Source organism: Bombina bombina, chromosome 2 (genome assembly GCF_027579735.1).
Source record: "Bombina bombina isolate aBomBom1 chromosome 2, aBomBom1.pri, whole genome shotgun sequence".
In the NCBI taxonomy this organism is placed as follows: Eukaryota; Metazoa; Chordata; class Amphibia; order Anura; family Bombinatoridae; genus Bombina; species Bombina bombina.
The window spans coordinates 203,687,410-203,707,281 of record NC_069500.1 but is presented as its reverse complement, the minus strand read 5'-3'; the positions used below and the strand labels follow the sequence as shown (position 1 = coordinate 203,707,281).

The window sequence follows — 19,872 nt, the reverse complement described above, 5'->3', positions numbered from 1 at the left end:
GCAGGGCTAAGGGGACCAGTAGACTGGATACTGTCTGTCCAAGGCTCGCATGGATACAGTGTGAGATGAGTCACACAGCCTCAAGACTGAAGAGAGCAGTGTATGCAGGCTGCACAGATGCTCAAATCCTCATGTGCCTGCCGCTCCAGCTTTCTGCTGCATGGGCCTACAGTCAGCCCTACCCAGAAACAATCCCCACCACAGAGCAGTTACCTGGTAACAGTGGTAACCCCAGTAGGACCTTTTCTGATGCAGTGGGAAATGGCTGGATGCCGAGTTAGGGCTTTGCATTCAGTGCCCCGCACAGTGCACATCTAAAACAGCACAGTGGCACTAGCTTGGCATGACAACCGGGCACGGTCTGGCACAGTTTTTAAAAAAAATATAAGCCAGAGTACTTTTGACTGTGACAGTATTCGGACTGAATGTGTGTTTCTCCCCATGTCACATCAGCAGTCTGGTATGAACCATAAAAAAAAAAAACGGAGACTGGGCCCAGGGCAGCTGCCCCTTTTGCCCTGTGTTAAAGGACGGTCCTGACTGTGCATGCGCTATTTGACGTCACCGCATTCCAAAGGTATTTGTGACACAGATTTTGAATGCAGTGACATCAAATAGTGCATGCGCAGTGCTAGGGTAAGCTTTTTCTAACGTGTAGCCTATTCTGACAGAACACCGAAATTATTCTTTGTGAAAAGTTGCAATACATTAATATCTGTGCAAATCCAGATCTTAGTTGTTGTACTTTCACAAGAAGAAATCCAACTCTGAAAATAGCAGAAAGCTGATGGCTGCCACCATATTCAGCATTAGTTTGCTACTGAATTAGACGAATGCACATCCTAGTACAATGTCTGTTTTAAAGGGACACTGAACCCAATTTTTTTCTTTTGTGATTGATAGAGCATGAAATTTTAAAGCAACTTTCTAATTTACTCACTCATTATCAATTTTTTCTTCATTCTCTTTGAATCTTTATTTGGAATGTAAGTTTAGATGCCGGCCCCATTTTTGGTGAACAACCTAGGTTGTCCTTGCTGGTTGGTGGATAAATTCATCCACCAATCAAAAACTGCTGTCCAGAGTTCTGAACTAAGAAAAAAAGCTTAGATGCCTTATTTTTTATATAAAGATAGCAAGAGAACGAAGGAAACATTGATAATAGGAGTAAATTAGAAAGTTGCTTAAAATTGCATGCTCTATCTGATTCACGAAATAAAAAATTTTGGGTTCAGTGTCCTTTAACCATGTCTATTTTTTTCAATGCGTTTGCAACATTCTATATGTTTGTAACCTATTGAACACAGGAAAGTTTCTCAGCGTAATCCTACAGAGCTTAGTAAAACAATGACTCGTTAGCCTTTTTGGAACTGTATTTCATTTCCTGTGCTCAGTATTGAGAACAGTTGTCCGTTAGGTTATTTTACTTAGAAGACAAAAGCTGGAAAACTTGTTTTTCTAGTTTTCAGTACAAGTTTAAAAATTTATAGACAAAGACACTAGTGTAACAGCAGGAGCAGTTTCTGTCCCATTCGAAACTTATTTTATAACCCAAGAATAGGTTTTAACACACTGTTTTATTGTCTATCTGTTCTTGCTAGAAACCTGTTTTTAAAAATGCATTAAGCTTAAAGTGATGAGTGATGGTAAATCTAGTGTAAGTAGAGGCCAGTATATTAAATTATATAATCCTGTAAATGTAATAAACATTTATTTTACCTCCGATTTTATGTTACCAGCAGCCAGCCGTACCTTCACCATTGTCGTGTTTTTTGTTTTTTTTTGTTTGATTTTTTTTAAATCACAGGAGGGCGTTACAGCCAATAAGAATCTGTGCTGTTCGTCCCATTGAAGGTTGTAGCTGCATGCTCCCAGCCTCTGATAGACAACAGACTTGCAAATCAAAGAAATTCACTCTTTATTTGGTATGCAATGCCAAATGCACATGTGCACCTTTTGATATGCAAGTCCATTGCCTCTCTAGCAGAGGCCAGGAGCGCAGAACTGCAACCTTTAAAGGGACAGATGGCACAGCTTCCTATTGGCTGTACTGCCTCATGTGACTTAGCAAAAAGACAGTGGAGAAGTGGGCGGCCGGCTGCTGGTGACAGATCTTAAAATCGGCGATAAAATGTTTGAAGTAACTTTTCTGCTTCTACTTTAGGTTTTATTACATTTACGGATTACATACTTTAATATACTTGCCTCTACATATTGCTACATTTTGCAAGCCCCCTTTATCTGCTTTTGATACTACATTCTACAGGTTGCGCAGGAGAAATTACACCTTATTCATGTGATCTATGTGGATCCAATGTATGTGTGTTTGGAACTGTATGTGTGTCTAGGGTTCTGATGACAAAAACAATTAAGAAGAAAAAAAAAGAAAATGCTTTTATGTGTTTGAGCACTTTATTGTGAAGAAAATGTTACAGTACAATGTCCCTTTTAATATTAACAAATTCGCATGGTCCTATTGCACTTGAAGGTATCCCTTGGTTTAGCCATGGCTGTGCAAGATGTATGGTTTTTGCAGGATAATATATATTAAGTAAAAACTTTGGATACATCATATTAATGTTCTTCATGTTCTGAATAAACCTAATGTTACACATTTCCGTTTTAGGTTAAAAATGTGTCTTCGCCTGAAGCAGTGCCTGCAATGTCTGAGTACAGTGGTAAAGTTAATGGATCAGTCATGGAATACAGAAGTGTAAATGGTGTTCAGTCCTACCCACCACCGTAAGTAAAGCGTTATGTACAGAAAGTAGCATGCATTTGAAAACTGCAGTCCTTACTAGGGGTGTTGAATAACCTGTAATCTACATGAAACTCAGTGTTTTTTTTTTCTTCTTTCTTTCAGGATTCAGATCGAAAATACAATTTTAAATAACTTTGCAATTTACTTCTATTATCAAATTTGCTTCATTTTCTTGATATCCTTGTTTGAACGAGCATCAGTTCACTACTGGGAGCTAACTGATCACATCTAGTCAGCCAATGGGGAAAAAAGACAAATGTGTGCAGGCACCAATAACCAACTAACTCCCTTTTGTGTAGGATATGTGTCAACAATGGATACCAAGAGAACAAAGTACATTTGAGAATGGAAGTAAATTTAAAAGTGTCTTAAAATGACATGCTCTTCCTGAATCATGCAAGTTTAATTCTGATTTTCCTATCCCTTTTTAAAGGGATGTAAGAGTCGTATTTGAAATGCAAACTATTACATTTTAGTTAGAAGCATTTTTGCTATGTGACCGTACAACTGCAAAATGCATCTGTTATTTTCATTAGCAGCATATGCAAGAGAGGTAAATTTGCTTAGACTGCCAGTTGCACATTAAACTGGGATAACCTTTTACAGACACTCTTCCAAACTAATTTTAAATGCTGCTTCTGTATCTCTTTTAAAGTCTGTGATATGATTATTTTTATTAAGGTTTAAATCAAGGCGTACAGACATTAAACAATTGTCAGTAAACAACAGACATTAAACATCAAAGTACCTCCAAAGCATAAAACCGATGTAAGTCAGGAAGGATATACAGTACATGTTAATATGACAAATAATGGATTTAGGTTACATATCATTTTGCCTATTGGACTATATACCTGCCAGTTGACTCTTGAGGTCACTCTTGCACCTCTCTGTAATGTAGAGTATGTGAAGTTACGGCAAGTCATTTTTAACAAAGGAGACCACTTTTGGGTCTCAAATGGTGAACCTCATTTTTCTTAGTTTATAGGGTTATAAAATGCAGAGAAGATAAATGTGATTATGATGAGAAAAGGGAAAAAATTAGCATTCAGTAAACCCACTTCTTTTTGTAAACCAAACTATAAGTACTGCTATTTAGGTCAGATTGACAAGATAAGCCTCAAAATTATAGGTATAGTTACAAAAGTAGGGATACCATTGTCTAATAAAACATAGGCATGTAGGATCAGGGTCAGATAGAGCCCATTATACTAGTCGGTTCTATATCACCTTTTAAGAGGACTAATGGGACATCACAAGCAAGGTGTAGGAGAACTTCGATATAACCCTAGCTGGTGTAGATGAGTGTGAGACAGCAACCAACTAGAATGCCACGTCTACATTATCTTAAAAACTAGATTTCTCCTCCAAAGTGACCAGACATGCCTCCCCCGGGTAGAGGAGAGAGAGAGGGAAAGAAATACAGAACACACAGCTTTCTCCCATCCTCTCCAGGACCGGAAACATTAAACATTGTACTATGCCACCTCGACCGCAGGTAGCTCAGTGATATGACTGACATTTCTAATAAAATGCGAGTGACTCTCAGGCTGTCGTCTGGGCTTTTTTATATTGGTTGTTTCATAAACTGTCAGTATATAGCTTAACCACTGCAGTGCTCATTAGTAAGAAATGTAAGTTTCAAAAGCATTTAACACTTGCTATGACTTGTAATGTAAAAATGTCTGGTATGTGAGTGACTGTAATTGTTCAGCAACAAGCTGGCTTTAGATCAAGTAATGTTTTATTTTTTAATATAATATATACATTTTAGTTGAGCGTGTTTTTTTCTAAAATAAAAAAAATAAAATAATAAAAAATATTTGTCTCACTTTTACATAACATGTGACATTGTTATATGTTTGTGTTTATGTTCAAAAATGATTATAAGCAAAGTGTACAGGGAAGGGTAACTCAAATGATTTATAAATTTAACATGCAATAGCATTTCAACAATTCGGTAAACAGGGTTGTTTAATGCTAGAATAAAGGTAAAAACAGAAAACAAAAATAAAACAAGATTCCATGCAGTGCTCACTTTGTGAAAATGGAAACCTTTTTTTTGGTAATGTACCTATACATTGGAAGTTTAAAAATGTAGATTTTATTAATATGAAACCCAGATAATTGAATCTACTGAAAGAAACCAATATTGCACAAACTGAAGAGCAAATTCCAAAATGAATGATTTTTTTGGATAAAAAGAGAAGAGTTGATATAACGGTGTGAACTGGATAGTGGTGAAAGCTGTTGCAAATGCTTTAAATGCAAAATATAAACCTTATATTTAAAAGACAGTACTGTTGTCTTGCTATACACTAACACATCAGTCTAAGTCTGGACATTTTTAAAGCACATTAACATCTTGCTTGTTGCAAATTGTTTGCAGTAGCCAAACTCCACCCACTACCGTCTTATTTAAAGGAGACAATTTGGGCTTTAATCTGCAGCTGACGAGGCTTGCCACACATTGTTAGTATAAACTGCATTGTTTTGCAGTTGTTATCTGTTAAAGGCAATTAAAGAAATGTGTAGCAAGGTTAGCCTTGAAAATGCTTGTTTGCTTTTTCAGATATGAGTATTAGAAAACCCACAATTATCAGAGCTAAATAATATGAAAATGAGACACGGTAAATAATGAAAGAATATTGCAAAGTTGTTTACTATGCATAACTAAACCTTTTTATATTAAAATCTCAAGAGTTGTTTACTGTCTTTTTTTAATCCTGAATGCCTGTTGCTTGTTTTTACCAGCATACCAGAGGAGGCGTTTCCTGTAAAGAATGACACTGGCTTGTCACCAAATGGTTACAGCAGTAGCTCTGATGGAACCAACAAAAAGATTTCCACAAGAAGCATTTTAGTAGACCCAGAAGATCATCCATTGATCGCTATGACACAGATTATAACACTGGGGCAGAGTCTGGGGAAGAGCTTGATGATGATGATAATGACTGGGACAGGTATTGATTAGTGCATGCAAATGTGCTATTTGTAGAGTTTTTACTAGTTAATGTGTGACAGTATATGCTTTGCATACAATGTAGCAATTTTTGACAATCAAACATTGTTGACAGTGCTTAAAAGGGATATTAAACCCCAAAAAAATGTTTTCACGATTCAGAGCATGCAAGCAACTTTCTAATTTACTCTTATTATGAATTTCCTTTGTTCTCTTGGTATCTTTATTTGAAAAAGTAGCAATGTAAGTTTAAAAGCCAGCCCATTTTTGGTTCAGCACCCTGGCTAGCAATTGCTGATTGGTGGCTACATTTAGCCACCAATCAGCAAGCGCAACCCAGGTTCTGAACCAAAAATGGGATGGCTTTTATACATTGTTACTTTTTCAAATAAAGATACCAAGAGAATGAAGAAAAATTGATAATAGGTGTAAATTAGAAAGTTGCTTAAAATTGCTTGCATGCTCTGAATCGTGAAATAAATATTTTGAGTTTAATATCCCTTTAACATAAGTTACAAAATATTTATTTGGTCTCTTGAAGAGTTAGTAAAGGTGTTATCGCTAGGGGTGGTAAGAATGTTATAGCAGGCTGCTCAAATCTTGTCTCTGGGGCTGTGATCTTCTTAGGATCTATTGCTCTCTGATTAAATCTAGGTGTCTGTCAAGTTCTGTAGTATTCATTATTCCTTAGATCAAGATCTCTAAAGCTCCAACCGCTCAGCACTGGATACTCCCAATTTACTACTTAAATGTTACAGCCACAAAATTGGGGTTAAAATTATAGTCCAACTATTGTGGTGTTGCAGATGTTGCAAGATGCCTTTTAATGTCCCAATATTGGGATAATCAGCAAAATGTCAGAGTATGTAATAATCAATTGTGATATATAATCCAGACCCTGTGGTTTCCTCTTTTACTGATACCTTTTTAAAACTTGTAATGCAGCGAGTAACCTCCAATCCACTTCAAACCAGCAGAGGCAGGAATAACAAGAAGGAGTTTGACACAGGCCTTCAGGATTACAAGAGATGCAAGGAGAATAGATGATATTATTAAATCTCTATCTCAGCTGGACCAAGAAGCTGATGCACTCCCAGAAGATAGCCAGGCATACAGGTCAGTTATATCTTCATTTATGACATAGACAAGTTCTCTCTCCCTTTACTTTTATAAATTTTAATCCGATTCTGACAGTGGTTTTTGTTTGGCAATATATAGCCCCTCACCTTATAACATGCCGTCCTGCGAGTAACTTAGTTATATACCAATAACTGTTCATTGCTTTCCCTTCATGTATACAGAAAGCGTGCTGGGGGAATACAACAGGCTTAAGGAAATTAAGGCGGGTAAGCATATGCATTATTTTTTTGTAAATGTAATGTAATATATATGTTGCACTAATATTTCTGATACGATTTTGCTATCTCACTCTGTAGATTTAAGCATTTAATAAGTTACTTTACTGCTCTGAGTAATTGAAGATTATTTTACTTTACAATATGATCATTATGAGGCCGGCACTTCATTGCACATGTGCGATTCTTAAAAAGTGTGTGATGCGGACGTATTCCACGAATGGTATTGATAAGCTTATAGGCACTAGTTCATTGTTGAACTGAGATGTATTGCACTCGGATTTTTTTTTCCTATATAAAAAACATAACATTAGATAGATAATAAAACTTTATTCTTTATAGCAGTGCTTTCCAAACTGTGTGGTCAGGACACACTAGTGTGTCGGCAGCAGTGTGTAGGTGTGTCCCTGCTTCAGCACATATTTTTTTTAATTTTTTTTTTTTTTTTATTTCCGACTTTCTGCTGCTACGCATATCACATGGTTAACACATGATTGATACCTAGTGGGTCCACTGATCATCTTAACCAATTGGCGCAGCTCAGTGGGAACTGAAACTATTCCCATTGGGGCACATTGGCTCCTGACTGCACGTGAAGTCTCCTTAATTGGCTCCTGACTGCCATGTGTAGTCAGTGAGTGGGACAGCCGTGTGGTTTGCAGCGCAGACAGTAGTCTATCGGACTCACGGAGCTCTGAGGGCGGCAGCTTAAATGATGAGCTTAAGTCAGAAGTCCAACAGTGGGTTTTTTTTGCAGCTAGTCCCCAGTAGGTGCATTGCTGCTCCTGCTCTTAATATATGGATAGGAAGTGGAAGCTTAAAAATGCTTGATGATGAAATGCAAGTGTCCTTTATCTAATATTTCACCAAATATTCAGAAACTGTGTTCATCCCATCAACCTCATACATCCCATTAAAATAGTAAGTAGCTATTGGTGTTATTAAACTTTTTTTTAATTCTTGCACAACAAACATTTCATTATTATATAATTAATGTATGTGTCCGTATCTCTTAAAACAAGAGAGTTTAAACCTCCTGTTTGTTTAGTACAACTGAATTAATTACTGTGTCGCAAAATGATGTAGGTTTAAAAAGTGTGTCACCAACATGAAAAGTTTGGAATGCTCTGCTTTATAGTCTAAATAAGAATCAAGCTCTCTTCAATAAAGAAAAATGAATATTAATAAAAAAACAATCTAGTTTACATATAAATAAATACAATATAACATCAACCCAAACTGCATAACCTAATGAGGAGTACAGGATAAAATAACAGTAAGTTAAAGGGACATGAAACCCAAATTTTCTTTTGTGATTCTGACAGAGCATGTGGCTTTAAACAACTTTCCACATGAATTTTTACCTAATTTGCTTTTATTATTTTGGTATCCTTTATTGAAAAACATACCTAGGTAGGCTAGCTGCTGATTGGTAGCTGCACATATCCTACTTCTCATTGGTTACCCAATGCTCAGCTAGCTCCCAGTAGTGATTGCTGCTCCTTCACACAAAGGATACAGAGAGACCAAAACAGATTTGAGAATAGAAGTAAATTGGGGAAAGTTGTTTAAAAGTGTGAGTCATTAAATGAAATTTGTGTTTTATGTCCCTTTTTAATTGAACATTAAAGAAAATAATGTGATTAAAGTATTAGTTATTTATAAAAAATAATAAATGCTGGTCTTAGTTCTTTACTAGCGGTATATAATTTATTCTTTTTTTAAATTGCATGCTCCTGTTTGAATCAAGAACTTTTAATTTTGAATTTCATGTCCCTTTAATCTCAAAAGTAATACTCAATAAAATGTTAAATTAGGTGTGTGCATTCATTACTTAAAGGGACAGTTCACACAAAAATGTTTTGCCCTTTTTAAATGGTTCCCAATGATCCATTTTACCTTCTGGAGTGTATTGTTTACAAGTAGCTCCTTTACCCCTATTTTGGAATTTGAAATAGCTGATTTAGCCATTTGATATCCCCACCTATACTGAAAGTTTCTATACTGGTTTCCAGGCTATTGATACACCTATGTAAACACAGCCAGCAGAAGAAATTACACTCCCAGTGGGGTGCAGGATAGTGAAGTAATAAAATGATGATTTTTCCATTGCTCTCTCTATGTATTGAGCTTTGTTTTTCCAGACAAATATAAGATAAGGAAGCAAGTGTGTGTACACAAAGTGATAACCTAATGAGAACTAATATTACCTGCAAGCTCAACCATTGTGAATAGGCTGTGGTTTAAAAACACAAAACCAGCTACTTCATATACACAAACCTAAAAATGCAATTACTCATACATTTTATACTCTGCAGCTGGTATAACAAGTTATTGAAAATACATTCAAAGAAAAATAATTTTTACAGTGTACTGTCCCCTTTAATTTTGCCAGCTTTTCCTAAATTTCAACTCTTAAAAAAAAAACAAAAAAAAAAAACTACGGTCTCCAGGGAGGCTGGAGTGGAAAACAATGGAAGTTTTGCTAACATTACATTTTTAATGTACTTTTAAACCAATTACTTTCCGTGTGCTTTTTTTCTCTCTCTATGTACTATGTGTAGTGTAAATAAAAATAAATTTGTGTTCCTTAAATTCTCTCTCAATCAGTGATTACTGACTAACACGAATATGGAATCTAAGCAAGCATCTCTGATTGGTAGCTTCTCATGAATGCTCTTTACCAGTGTTTTCCCTGACAGGTGCAATAATCTGCTGCTGGGTGAGAGCAGGTTAGTAACCATGGTTACCATCAGCTGATTGTTTCACCTGTGCTCTAGTTCAGATGAAAATCTGTCCTTTTTAGGGGTACTTAACCCCTTAATGACCGGACCATTTTTCAATTTTCTTACCTTAATGACAATGGCTATTTTTACATTTCTGCAGTGTTTGTGTTTAGCTGTAATTTTCCTCTTACTCATTTACTGTACCCACACATATTATATACTGTTTTTCTCGCCATTAAATGGACTTTCTAAAGATACCATTATTTTCATCATGTCTTATAATTTACTACAAAAAAAATAATAAAATATGAGGAAAAAAATGGAAAAAAAACACACTTTTTTCTAACTTTGACCCCCAAAAATCTGTTACACATCTACAATCACCAAAAAACACCCATGCTAAATAGTTTCTAAATTTTGTCCCTGAGTTTAGAAATACCCAATGTTTACATGTTCTTAGCTTTTTTGCAAGTTATAGGGCCATAAATACAAGTAGCACTTCGCTATTTCCAAACCACTTTTTTCAAAATTAGCGCTAGTTACATTGGAACCCTGATATCTGTCAGGAATACCTGAATATCCCTTGACCATGTATATATTTTTTGTTAGAAGACAACCCAAAGTATTGATCTAGGCACATTTTGGTATATTTTATGCCACCATTTCACCGCCAAATGCGAGCAAATAAAATTTTTTTTTTTTACATTTTTCCCAATTTTAGGTTTCTCAATGAAATTATTTACAAACAGCTTGTGCTATTATGGCACAAATTGTTGTAAAAGCTTCTTTGGGATCCCCTTTGTTCAGAAATAGCAGACTTATATGGCTTTGGCATTGCTTTTGGTAATTAGAAGGCCGCTAAATGCTGCTGCGCACCACACGTAAATTATGCCCAGCAGTGAAAGGGGTTAATTAGGTAGGTTGTAGGGAGCTTGCAGGGTTAATTTTTAGCTTTAGGGTAGAGATCACGCCTCCCACCTGACACATCCCACCCCCTGATCCCTCCCAAACAGCTCTCTTTCCCTCCCCCACCCCACAAATGTCCCCGCCATCTTAAGTACTGGCAGAAAGTCTGCCAGTACTAAATGGAGTTTTTTTGTTTATTTTAATAAAAAAAAAAAAATATTTTAGCTGTGATGGACTCCTGCCTTAGCCCCCAACCTCCATGATCCCCCCCCCCCAGCTCTCTAACCCTCTCCCCTATCTAATTGCGGCCATCTTGGGTACTGGGCAGCTGTCTGCCAGTACCCAATTTGCCCAAAAACAAAAGTATTTTTTGCTCTTTTTCTTTTTTTTAGGTTTTCTGTAGTGTAGCAGCCCCCCACAATAACCCCTCCCCCCCTCCCCCTCCCAGATCCTTTTATATTATTTTAAAAAAAAATCTTCCCCCCCCATCCCTCCTCATTGGTGTCCAGTGGCCAGCTAATGCGCGCGCAACGCTACGCTCCCGGCACCCGGCGTGCAACATTGCACTTCTATGGAACCGGATGCCGGGTAGCGATGGGATGCCCACCCGCCTCCCTGTTGCGCTCCCCCCCCACCCCCCCACCAACGAACCGGGCACCATCGCTACCCGGTCGCAGAGAGGGCCACAGAGTGGCCCTCTCTGCATCGGAGTCTTCCTAAAAAGGTATTGCAGATGCCTCCATATGGAGCATCACTGCAATACCCTGAGAGCTGCCCTGGAAGCGATTGCAATCGCTTCCAACACTCTCTTAGACAACCGCGTACCAGGTACGTCCATGTGTCATTAACTACTTGTTAATGCATGACGCTACATGGTACGTCAGTTGTCGTTAAGGGTTAAAGGGACATGAAACCCAAATATTTTCTTTCACAATTCTGAAAGAGCATGGTATTTTAAACAACTTTCCAATTTACTTCTATTATTTAATTTGCTTCCTTCTCTTGGTATCCTTTGCTGAAAGGTATATCTAGGTAAGCCCAGGAGCAGCAAATAACTAGGTTCTAACTGCTGATTGGTGGCTGCATATATAAACTGATTATCATTGGGTCCACCCATGTGTTCAGTTAGAAACCAGTAGTTCATTGCTGCTGCCTTCAACAAATGATACCTAAAGAATGAAGCCAATTTGATCATCTAAGTACACTGGAATTGGGGGGCCCTGTTCCAGTTGGAACTGGTTTATCCTTCAGATTTCAGCTCTTTCAGTTTTATTCCACAAGAAAGATTGCTAATCTTCCAGACTTTCATGGTTTTGTTCAAGCTTTAGCCTAGAATTAAACCAATTTCCTCCCTCCATGGATCTTAATTTGGTTTTGAAGATTTTGCAGACTCCTTCTTTTGAGCCTATGCATAAAGTGCATTTTAAGCTTCTTTCTTTGAAGGTTTTATTCCTTTTCGCTATTTCTTCTGGCAGAAGAGTTCCGAGTTATCTGCTCTTTCATGTGCATCTCCTTATCTTGTCTTTCATCAGGATAAGGCAGTTTTAAGAACCAATTTGTATTTTTTGCTTAAGGGTTGTATCTAAAGACAATATCAGTCTGGAGATTGTTGTCCTTTGTGTCCTAATCCTAAAAAATCTTAAGAGATTTTTGCATAATTTGGATGTTGTTAGAGTGTTGGCGTATTATTATGTTGATGCTACAAAGGATTTCAGACATGCTTCTAGTTTGTAAGTTCACTTTTCTGGTTCCAGGAAAGGGCATACGTTTTCTTCAGTTTCTTTGGCTTCTTGGTTGAAACTTCTGATTCATAAGGTCAGCCTCCACCTAATCCGATTACTGCTCATTCTACTAGGCCACTTCTTGGGCTTTCAAGAATGAGGCTTCTGTTGACCAAATTTGTAAGAGAGCTACTTGGTCTTCTTTGCTTACTTTTACTGTATTCTACCATTTTTTGATGTTTTTGCTTCTTCTGAGTCAGCCTTTGGTAGTAAAGTCCCTCAGGCAGTTATCTCAGCTTGATTTATATTTGCCTGTTGATTAATTTTAATTGCATTAAAAAATACATTTTATACCATTTTTATTTATTTATTTTGGTTCTTTTCGGGTTATGGATTTAGTTTAGTTTTTCAGTGAAAAAAGATGTTTCTTAAATTCCGCCCTTTATGTCTCATTACTCGTGGACTACACAGCTTGGGTATTCCATTCCCAGGAATAATGGATCGTGGACTCTTACCACCTGTATGAAAGAAAACATAATTTTATACTCGCCTGAAAAATTAATGTCTTTCTTGCACACATTTTTTTTTTTTCCTGCTCTAGTTTATTTTACTACCTCATTTGCTTGGCTATACATTAGACCACTGGTTTTCAAACCTGTCCTCGGGCTCCCTAACAGGCCAGATTTTGAGGATATCTAACCTTGAACACATGTGAAATAATCGATTGATTAGTAAGAATGGTAATTTTACCTGCTCTCACCCAAGGTTATCCTAAAAATCTGGCCTTTTAGGCGAGGCCTTAGGACAGGTTTTATAAGCCAGGGGCTGGAGTGAATCCCGCAGTGATTGGTTGAGTTGTGGCCCTCCCTAACAGGCCAGATTTTCTATAGTCAGGACATCTGGCCCTGTTAGGGGAGGCCCTAAGAACAGATTTGAAAAGAAGTGTTCTAGCCTCCTCTCCGGGAGAACTAAATAAACTGGGTTGTAAAAGTTTTCTAATTTTTGATATTAAACTTTTATGGAGGATGAATGTGTTTTTAAAAGGCCAGTAGATTTGCATAATCAACAAATGCATGATAACAAGACAATGCAATAGAACTTAGTCTGAACTTCAAATGAATAATAAAAACATTTGACAAATTTTCAAGTTATGTCTATTTTCCACTTCTCCTGTATCATGTGACAGTCATCAGCCAATCAAAAATGCATATACATTAGATTCTGTGAATTCTTGCACATGCTCAGTAGGAGCTGGTGACTCAAAGTGTAAATATAAAAAGACTGTGCACATTTTTGTTAATGGAAGTAAATTGGGCCTGTACTGGCTGAAGATAGTTTAATCTGACCATCCCTTGTTAGGTAAATTATTAATTTGGCTCCATCAATTTTTATTTGGTTTCTAAGAGGTGTAACAAGTTTGATCTACATGGGCACTCACAAGATGAATATAAAGACAAGCATGCATTGTCTAGAATGATCACTTCCCTTGGCACTCACAAGATAAATATACACTATGTATGTCTACTGTGGACTACAGCTCCTACCATACACTACTACTTGGGTAAATGTCACTTCCAGTTTCTAGTATATACAGTTCCAAAGCACTCACTCTGTTGAAGTGGCCCCCATGGGAGAAGAACATTTGGCCAGTGGCCCCTGGATACGGTGAGCTTGATACCTCTGTTTTAAAACAATGAAAATCCTATTGTAGACTGTCCCTTTAAGGAATAAAATCCTCCATAATTTGGCAATGTATGTATATACCTTTTTATTTAAAGGTCCAGTATAGTTGATAAAGTAACATAACAATTTGTTAGAGTGTGTAATTTTAGAAATGATGACCCTTCCACCTCAGTGTTTAACCCCCTGTAAAGGGATTCAAAACACATTACAAGCACTGTGCAAGGCACGCCTGGTCCAGCTAGCAGTACAAGTAACACACCTGAGTTGTACAACTAGTCCTGATCAGCAGCAGTTTCCACTCTGTACTTCTACTGTGTGTTTAACCCCTTTGCATGGGTTAAACACACACAGTTGCAGAGTTCTGGCCTTAAATTAACATGTAACAAAAAAAAATATATTTATATATATTTTTTTCTAATCGCCCTTTAGTTCAGCTTTTGATTAGTCCAAATGTTCCGGCCTTTTATGGCTGTACAATGATCTCATATATATTGTAAGTTGTGTTTAGGAAGGGTGGGAGTAAATGGTTTCCTTTAATTATGTGGCTGTTTTAAGTTCTACATTTAGTGGAGATTAGCAAGTGCAATGCCTTGTTCAGAAATACCTTGAGCTCATTCAGTGCTTTTTAAATGGATACTACACTTGTAACATTTTCTTTTGCAAGATGTACCGAGTCCACGGATTCATCCTAACCTTGTGGAATATTGTCCTTCCTGACAGGAAGTAGCAAAGAGAGCACCACAGCAGAGCTGTCTATATAGCTTGCCGCCCCTTAACTCCAGCCACACTCATTCTCTTTGCTGGCTCTAAGCAGGAAGGGTAAAGAGAAGAGGTGTTAAACTGTTAGTTTTTTATTTTATCTTCAATTAAGAGTTTATTTTAAATGGTACCTGGTGTTGTACTATTTGCTCTCAGGCAGGATATAGATGAAGATTTCTGCCTGGAGGATGATGATCTTAGCATTTGTAACTAAGGTCCACTGCTGTTCCCACAGAAGCTGAGGAGTACAGGAAAACTTCAAGTGTGAGGAACGGTTCTTGCTATACAGCAATGAGGTATGTTCAGTCATTTTTCTGCAGAGACTGTGTTAACTAAGAAAGGCTGACAGTATCCCCTTTAGGGGAGGGTAAGCAGTAATCCTAGGGTTAAGAGTGTTTTACTAGCTTGCATAAAGGGCTTATTTTGTTTATTTATTCTGGGCACTCAGTTGTATGAGAGAGATGGAGGACAAACGTTTGGGTTGTTCTGGGAGTAACGTTCTTTATTGGGACTTTTGCAGAGGGTTCATTTGGCTTCTATTGGGTTACTATAACCCACATGGCTTCAGCAAGGTTTTTTTATGGATATTGGGTAGGCCCCCAGCCACATCGAGTGTGGTGGGCGGGGCCTATTTTCGCGCCTCTGTTGCGCATTTAGTTGAACTGGCAAGCAGCAAGAAACTTCTCCTGAGGCCCTGATATTCATCCTGAGGGCCTAATCGAAGCTTTGATATCCCTTTATCGTTCCTTAAGGGCAGGTAGGGCCACAGCAGAGCTGTGGCAAGGTGCTAATAGGGGTTTAAACCGGTTTTAGACATTTTGTGATCCGGTTTTGTTATTGGGGTTGCATAGCTTATTTACTGTGGGGTGCAATCCTCCTAAAGCTTAATAGTACACTGTTAACATTCAGAAAATTTGAAGCTATTTTAACCTGTTTTGCAGTTTGTGTGTGCCTTTTTTTTTTTCTCTTAAAGGCACAGTACCGTTTTTTTGAAAATTGTGTTTTTTTCATTAAAGTGTTTTCCGAGCTTGCTTGTCTCATTACTAGCCTGTTCAACATGTCTGACATTGAGGAAACTCATTGCTCAATTTGTTTAGAAGCCATTGTGGAACCCCCTCTTAAAATGTGTCCCACTTGTACTGATATGTCTAACTTGCAGACAACATATTTTGAGTTTGGCAATGGATAATTCTCAGACAGAAGGAAATCAGGTTTTGCCATCTAGTTCTCCCCAAGTGTCACAACCAGTAACGCCTGCACAAGCGACGCCAAGTACTTCTAGTGCGTCTAATTCTTTCACCTTGCAAGATATGGCCTCAGTTATGAATACTACCCTTACAGAGGTTTTATCTAAACTGCCAGGGTTGCAAGGGAAGCGCAGTAGCTCTGGGTTAAGAACACATGCTGAGCCTTCTGATGCTTTAGTTGCCGTATCCGATACTCCCTCACAATGTTCTGAGGTAGGGATGAGGGATTTGCTATCTGAGTGAGAGATTTCTGATTCAGGAAGGTTACTCCCTCAGACAGATTCAGATATGACGGCATTTAAATTTAAGCTAGAACACCTCCGTTTATTGCTTAGGGAGGTTTTTGCGACTCTGGATGATTGTGACCCTATTGTAGTTCCATACAAATTGTGTAAAATGGACAAATATTTAGAGGTTCCTGTCTACACTGATGTTTTTCCGGTCCCTAAGAGGATTTCGGACATTGTTACTAAGGAGTGGGATAGACCAGGTATTCTGTTCGCTCCCCCTCCTGTTTTTAAGAAAATGTTTCCCATATCTGACACCATGAGGGTCCCTAAAGGAGGGAGCTATTTCTACTTTGGCTAAGCGCACAACTATACCTATTGAAGACAGTTGTGCTTTCGTTGATCCTATGGATAAAAAATTAGAGAGTCTCCTAAAGAAAATTTTTGTTCATCAAGGTTTTCGTCTTCAACCTATTGCATGCATTGTTCCTGTAACAACTGTAGCTGCCTTTTGGTTTGAGGCTCTAGAAGAGGCTCTTCAGGTGTAGACCCCACTAGATGATATTCTGGACAGAATTAAGGCTCTTAAGCTAGCTAATTCTTTTATTACAGACGCCGCTTTTCATCTCGCTAAGTTAGAGGCAAAAAATCAGGTTTTGCCATTTTAGCGCGTTAGAGCGTTATGGTTTAAGTCCTGGTCGGCTGATGTGTCATCTAAATCCAAGCTTTCGACCATCACTTGAAGACCCTATTCGAGCCTGCACTGAAAGAGATGATTTCAGACATTACTGGAGGGAAGGGTCATGCTCTTCCCCAAGATAAGTCAAATAAGTCAAGGACCAAACAAAATAATTTTCGTTCCTTTCGAAACTTCAAAGGTGGTCCCGCTTCCTCTTCCCCTGCGGCAAAGCAAGAGGGGAAATTTGCTCAAGCCAACCTGGAGACCTAACCAGGCTTGGAACAAGGGTAAACAGGCCAAAAAGCCTGCTGCTGCCACTAAGACAGCATGAAGGGGTAGCCCCCGATCCAGGATCAGATCTAGTAGGGGGCAGACTCTCTCTCTTTGCTCAGGCCTGGGCAAGAGACGTTCGGGACTCTTGGGCCCGTAGACATTGTAACCCAAGGGTACCTTTTTAGATTTAAAAAATTCTCCTCCCAAGGGGGAGGTTCCATCTTTCTCAATTGTCTGTAAACCAGACAAAAAGAGAGGCATTCTTACGCTGTGTAGAAGACCTTTTTACCATGGGAGTGATCTGCCCAGTTCCGAAAGCAGAACAGGGACAAGGTTTTTACTCCAATCTGTTGGTGGTTCCCAAAAAAGAGGGAACCTTCAGACCTATTCTAGATCCTAAACCAATTCCTAAGAGTTCATCCTTCAAGATGGAGACCATTCGGACTATTTTACCAATGATCCAGGAGGGTCAATATATGACCACCGTGGATTTAAAGGATGCGTATCTACACATTCCTATCCACAAAGATCATCACCAGTTCCTCAGGTTTGCTTTTCTGGACAGGCATTACCAGTTTGTGGCTCTTCCCTTCGGGTTGTCCAAGAATCTTCACAAAGGTGCTAGGGTCCCTTCTGGTGGTCCTAAGGCCGCGGGGCATAGCAGTGGCGCCTTATCTAGACGACATCCTAATTCAAGCGTCGACTTTCCAACTAGTCTCACACGGACTTAGTGTTGGCCTTTCTAAGATCTCATGGGTGGAAGGTGAACGTGAAAAAGAGTTTTCTTATTCCTCTCACATGAGTTCCTTTCCTGGGAACTCTGATAAATTTGGTGGACATGAAAATTTTTCTGACGGAGGTCAGGAAATCAAAGATTTTAACCACCTGTCGAGCTCTTCATTCCATTCCTCGGCCGTCAGTGGCTCGGTGTATGGAGGTAATCTGACTTATGGTAGTGGCAATGGAAATAGTTCCGTTTGCTCGCTTGCATCTCAGACCACTGCAACTATGCATGCTCAAACAGTGGAATGGGGATTATGCAGATTTATCTCCTCAAATCAAGAGACCAGAGACTCTTCTTTGGTGGTTGTCACAGGATCACCTGTCCCGGGGAATGTGTTTCCGCAGGCCAGTGTGGGTTATAGTGACGACTGACGCCAGCCTTCTGGGCTGGGGTGCAGTCTTGAATTCCCTGAAAGCACAGGGTTTGTGGACTCAGGAGGAGGCCCTCCTACCAATAAATATTCTGGAATTAAGAGCGATATTCAATGGTCTTCAGGCGTGGCCTCAGTTGTCTTCGGCCGAATTCATCAGATTTCAGTCGGACAACATCACGACTGTAGCTTATATCAATCATCAGGGGGGAACAAGGAGTTCCTTGGCAATGATAGAAGTTTCCAGGATAATCTGATGGGCAGAGGCTCACTCTTGCCATCTATAGGTGATCTATATCCACGGGGTAGAGAACTGGGAGGCAGATTTTCTAAGTCGTCAGACTTTTCATCCGGGGGAGTGGGAGCTCCATCCGGAGGTGTTTGCTCAACTGGTTCAGATATGGGGCACACCAGAATTGGATCTGATGGCGTCTCGTCAGAACGCCAAACTTCCTTGTTACGGATCCAGGTCCAGGGATCCTCAGGCAGTACTGATAGATGCTCTAGCAGTACCCTGGTCATTCAACCTGGCTTATGTGTTTCCACCTTTCCCTCTCCTTCCGCGTCTGATTGCCAGAATCAAACAGGAGAGAGCTTCAGTGATTTTGATAGCACCTGCGTGGCCACGCAGGACTTGGTATGCAGACCTGGTGGACATGTCATCTCTGCCACCATGGACTCTGCCTCTGAGACAGGACCTTCTGATTCAAGGTCCGTTCAAGCATCCAAATCTAATTTCTCTGCAACTGGCTGCTTGGAGATTGAACGCTTGATTTTATCAAAGCGGGGTTTCTCTGAGTCGGTCATAGATACCTTGATTCAGGCTCGAAAGCCTGTCACCAGGAAAATCTATCATAAGATATGGCGTAAATATCTCTTTTTGGTGCAAATCCAAAGGCTACTCATGGAGTAAGATCAGGATTCCTGGGATTTTGTCCTTTCTCCAAGGAGGATTGGAGAAGGGGCTATCAGCTAGTTCCCTAAAGGGACAGATATCTGCTTTATCGATTCTATTGCACAAGCGTCTGGCAAATGTTCCAGACGTTCAGTCTTTCTGTCAGGCTTTAGTTAGAATCAAGCCTGTGTTTAAACCTGTTGCTCCGCCATGGAGTTTAAATTTAGTTCTTAATGTTCTTCAAGGGGTTCCGTTTGAACCCATGCATTCCATAGATATTAAGCTTCTAACTTGGAATGTTCTGTTTCTAGTTGCTATCTCTTCAGCTCGAAGAGTTTCCGAGCTATCTGCTTTACAATGCGACTCGCCTTGTTTTCTGTTTTTCCATGCTGATAAGGTGGTTTTGCGTACCAAACCTGGGTTCCTCCCTAAGGTTGTTTCTAACAGGAATATCAATTAGGAAATTGTTGTTCCTTCTCTGTGTCCTAATCCTTCTTCCAAGAAGGAACGTCTGTTGCACAACT

At 39.0% G+C, this 19,872-nt stretch overlaps 1 protein-coding gene across 1 annotated transcript in view; it reads left to right on the top strand.

Moving 5' to 3' along the window:
- The window catches only part of OCLN (occludin), a 75,549-nt gene that overhangs the window by 31,844 nt on the left and 23,833 nt on the right, over positions 1-19,872 (top strand). The window contains 7 exon segments of the mRNA XM_053701447.1: positions 2,627-2,742; positions 5,516-5,607; positions 5,610-5,734; positions 6,669-6,757; positions 6,759-6,839; positions 7,029-7,069; positions 7,710-7,716. Coding sequence (XP_053557422.1) covers positions 2,627-2,742; positions 5,516-5,607; positions 5,610-5,734; positions 6,669-6,757; positions 6,759-6,839; positions 7,029-7,069; positions 7,710-7,716 — 551 coding nt within the window.